General features: G+C 33.7%; 1 protein-coding gene across 1 annotated transcript in view; it reads right to left on the bottom strand.

Annotated features, from left to right (window-relative positions):
* Nucleotides 1–2,761, bottom strand: part of LOC149779344 (defensin-1-like) — a 6,107-nt gene extending 3,346 nt beyond the window's left edge. The window contains exon 1 of the mRNA XM_089939966.1: nucleotides 2,603–2,761. Coding sequence (XP_089796092.1) covers nucleotides 2,603–2,651 — 49 coding nt within the window. The 5' untranslated portion in view covers nucleotides 2,652–2,761. The remainder of the gene's footprint in view (nucleotides 1–2,602) is intronic.
* Between the last annotated feature and the right edge of the window lie 2,080 nt (nucleotides 2,762–4,841).

The raw sequence follows: 4,841 nt of genomic DNA, 5'->3' as shown, positions 1-4,841 counted from the left end.
TTATGTTAAGTTCATATTTATAACAAAGTCCAAATAGTCCTGCAAAAAGCCGGTTGTGATTTACATGTGCAAACTTATATTATGAAGAGTAAGAGATTTAATTAAACGACTGAAATCACAACCATTTGCATCGCAATTAATTATTTTTCATTCATTGTTTTGGTGCGTATGCAAGTGTGTGCATATTTTCTGTAACACCTCTGGTACTGGCATCGAGATCTTTGATGTTATATTTTCTTTCTTGTTAATGTTGGGGGAAAAGTGCAAAAAAGTGCTTTCTATTGAATTACCCAGATCATGTTTGTAATTGCATTTTGTAAAGTTTCTCAAATAAATATAGCTTAAACAAAGATAGGGCATGGTGAATATTTGGGGCAGGCGATAGTCCCCAGGAGTCATTAGAAACTATCAATAAGATATGCTTTACCGTCAACCTCACATGTCCATGTGAAATTTCCAAAACTAAATACTGAACAATTTCTATGTAGTATAAATATTACGGAACAAGTATGTGGTTAAGGATTCATAAATGCAAATTTTTCGGTACCATTCGAAATTTGTTTATGAAAAATATGTCAAAATTTATACTTTATAAAACATTTTTATAATGAAAAGATTGACAAATGTGCTAACGAAATCCTATAAAAAATCATCGGTAATTTCAGTTGATTGTTAGAAACAAGCAAAACAATATTATAGTAGAAAACACGTACCGCCAGAATCGGTAGACCCGTGATACCATGCGCACTTTATTATTATTATTATTATTATTATTATTATTATAAAAATCTAGATGTCTTTCTTATATCTAAACTAGAAAAATATAAACCCGCTGTTAAGATACCAAAATGCCTTATTTGAATAAGATTTACACATAAGTCAATGTAATGAACTCACTATAAATAATACTTGTGTGTCATTTAAAATATATTATGAAACGGTGTGCAATTGTTTATTCCAATCTAAACAGCAACTGTTAATTCGATGATTGATCGATCGATCGAGTCATTATAAAGAAACACTAGAAAAGTGTTTGATATGTCTAAAAGTCTCTCAGACGTTGGAAATCGATACCAAAGCAATGAGAGTATGTTCATTCGGATGATGGAAATAATTGTAATAGCACTGTTAATTTGTTTGTCATGAATGTACTAACCTTACCTGTGAGCAGGCTATTGCTGGCAATTCAAGTGACTAAACTTAATTGGGGGTGGGGTGTATGTGTTTTTTATTTCTTCTTTTTTTCTACAGGTCGGACGGATACAAAAGACGAAAACAACCAAGTTCAGCAACAGGATAAATTATGGGCATTTAACTCGCGCTAATAGAAATAAAGAGTATCACGTACAACATACATCAACCACATAAACCAGACAGAATAATTTCACACACTTTAAGCACTATCACTGAAATAGATGACACAAATATTTCAGACGATAACATTCATATCTGTCAAACCAGATGTTCTGGTTGACATGACAAATGAGAAAAAAAATGAAGACAATATTGAACACAGTAGACACGTATTATATCTTCATGGAAGCGAATTGATGAAAATCACAAGGTCAATTAAATTTCCGCTATATATCATTCGATGGTATATGAAGGATGAAAATATAGCAGCTGAGATTATATTATGGGATTTGCTGCTTGGACTGACGTGTTAGTCCCTTTGCATCAAACTGTATGTGAGCCTTATTTACAGGCAAGTTTTCTTAGTAACGAACCCTTAGCAACATACTCAAACACTCCTTTTCTGGTGCATGTGAATAATTAATGCTGATTTTATTCACAAACCTTCTCAAGACTCTCATATAATAGAAGCCAAATGGATATAAACATGTGCGTACGGATCACACAGGGGACCTTATCGCTGTGATTTATACGTCGAGGTGTTCTTCTGTATTAGGCAATACGTATTAATTTAAGATATACATGGGACCTCGGCAAAACATCTTTATGGCCAGTTGGTCTTTAGGTAAAGTTTGATTAATTTTTTTCGCAAGTGTCAAGCGTGAATAATGTGAATTCAGCCTCAGGAAGAAACAGCAATGACACAATGTATAGAATCACGTCTCACAATATTCACAGTAGAAACGCCAATTTGATAAGTCACAGCATCATATAAATGGCATAATAATTATAATACAAACTTAATTCGTATATAGTCTCAACTACTGGATACATGTCGACAATTTATTACATGTGAACGACAACTATTGATATAGGAAGTGCGTAATGAGGATAACTTATTATTATTATCGTATTCAAAATTAGATTCCATCGTTTTAGGCTTTAGAGTAAATAGACATGGTTATCCCACCATGATACTGTCAGGACTTTATTCTGAAGTCAAGGTCGTATCATATGTAACGCTAAATAATATATCTGAAGCGTCAGTATGAAAGGGAGTTCAAATGTTTCTTACTGTTTGAAGTTGACTTAATTACGGAATAGCAATGGTTTAGATAAAAAGGCAGTCAAATTAGATTTATGTAACGCAGCAGCGTTGCCATCTATGGACCTTTGAGCAAAAAGATTTTTAAAGCGAATCCGATAAATTAGAGAGCAGATGCTTCCAGCATTATATTATGTTACATACCTATTACAGCAATCAGCAAAACCAGAGCCAAGACAAAAGCAGTCTTCATCACTGATTCTTGAGCTTTCTCTGTAAACGATAGTTGGATGCTGTATGAATCCGATTTCAGGATGTTTGGTTTTATATAGGGTGTATCCAGTTACAAAGGTCAAGACCATACTGTGAAGTGTGCGTGCTGAGATGCGCAATTATCAATATTGCTTTGACCTTCTCTCATTACCTTGGGAAACTAACCGGATCTGTGCTTGATCTATCTGATGTTTGTCCAATATTATCACTCTACAGTTGAAAATGGACAAATAAAGACATTTTTATACTTGTATGCATTTTGTTTAAAACAAAATCATTGATTCGTTGATTTTAGGACATCGTCTACTTAGAAATTTAGATTGCATACATAAAGCATCATATTTTATCTTTAGTAAAATTAATGGAATAATGGAAAAATTAAGAGATTTTATTTTGTATGCACTTTTCTTGGGCGATTTGATACAGTTAACATTGTGAATGTGAGTTGCTTTACGAACATGATAGATTGCTCGAAAAGGCTTCAGAGCGTGACATCATTAAAGAACGATTTTTTTCTAAAAACTGTGACTTTGTTTGTAAGACTTCTGGTTGCTTTTTATTTATATTTGCATTGATGCTTAACTTTCATCTGCTGCTACGCTTACAGTCTGTTTCTGTAACTACCGCTGTATCCAAAATTTGATTGTCACTTAATTTTGGTTGGCAATCGACACTAATCAGTGATTGATTTTTACATGGTGTTCATACATGATTATAACTCTCATGAAAATTGTAAGCGCTACTCAAACAATTATGTTACTAAACCTAATCATAAGTTGTTTTTAAAATCGTGTACCATTAGTCGTTCAGTATGGGTGACATAGAATATCGAATAATAAATAGGTCTATTTAAAATCAACGACTTCTAGCAAAGTAACAATTCCTTAATTCTCGTAGACTCCCATAATATAATAAGTTTTGTGTATACTATTCATATCTTATGTTTTGTATTATTGTTTACATGTCGTTTCTGTGTCTGCATGCTTCACTTACACCAGATAAGGGTTTGGCAATCTATTTTACATAGAGTGCAATTAATTGCGCGGATTAATTGCAAAATGAACCAGCACGTGCCACCAGTAAAGGAGTAATACTGTAAATATCGAGATTTGTGGCTCCCCTTCGCGTGCCACACAAAACCTCTTGGAGTGCTACCTTTGTGGCACGTCTTCCATAGGTTGCCGTCCCCTGAACTAAATACTAGTGTCATGTTTCCTATACGTTAGCAGTGCAATGTATTTGAACTTTTCTTATTAGCACGCCCTGTTGCAAGCGAAATCGGAGCTAAGTTTTCGATCGCAATATTAATATTTCATCCCCAATTTTAGTAGCAGACTTTGCACAGTCGAGTTTCTCAAATTATATACAGACTAACATATTAATAGTGTGTGCTTGTGCGACGTACAGACTCATCCATTGTATGTCTGTCTGCCTGTGTAGTTATTTTTCTGCATTTCAAAATTCCTTTTGTTTTTGAAGCAATAGTATGAGCATGACACAGTGCGTATGATACACTCCATGAATTATTGCCCTATTCTAGGTTTTGTTTCATTAATTGTGCATGGGCAAATTCCAAAAAAGAAATAAAAAGTACATTATTAATAAGCCACTGTTTATCTTTACATTCATAGAACACTTATATTTCGTATCAATGAAATGTGTGAAGAAATACGTCGCTCGTATAACCAATCGTATAATCAGTTTCAGACCGATGCCTCATTTGCTGATTTTTAGGTTCGATCTTTTTGCAGCATATATTAGTACGTATGCGTTTCACGCAATGCAAAGTCAAGAAATTAGTACAATGTCCAGATACACGATTGCATTTTCATTTTATACAAGTATTAGTTCTCCATAAATGTCCTCCTATCCCTCTTCTAGATTTCAAATATAAAAGATGACCGTGTCGTTTAATATCGTTGACTGATTCTGCATATGTTTATATAGACAGCGATATAATCTACTGTAGTACTCTGATTTCAGGGTATTCTTGTTTTGAAACAATATGTGAAGTAATGTTCTGTTATAAGTCATCGCTGATGGTAATACACAAAACTGACTGTCCAGTTTAACCAGGCTCAGTCTGTTTGGATGGTCAAGAATTTTCAAAGTTCTCTCAACTTTCTTTCATTGCTTTTAATAGGGAAAAGTGTGGTTTCAAAGCTTTAAA

Source organism: Sinohyriopsis cumingii, chromosome 17 (genome assembly GCF_028554795.1).
Source record: "Sinohyriopsis cumingii isolate HCF-2022 chromosome 17, ASM2855479v2, whole genome shotgun sequence".
NCBI lineage: Eukaryota > Metazoa > Mollusca > Bivalvia > Unionida > Unionidae > Sinohyriopsis > Sinohyriopsis cumingii.
The sequence above is the reverse complement of the archived record's forward strand: the minus strand, read 5'-3'. Positions and strand labels throughout refer to the sequence as shown.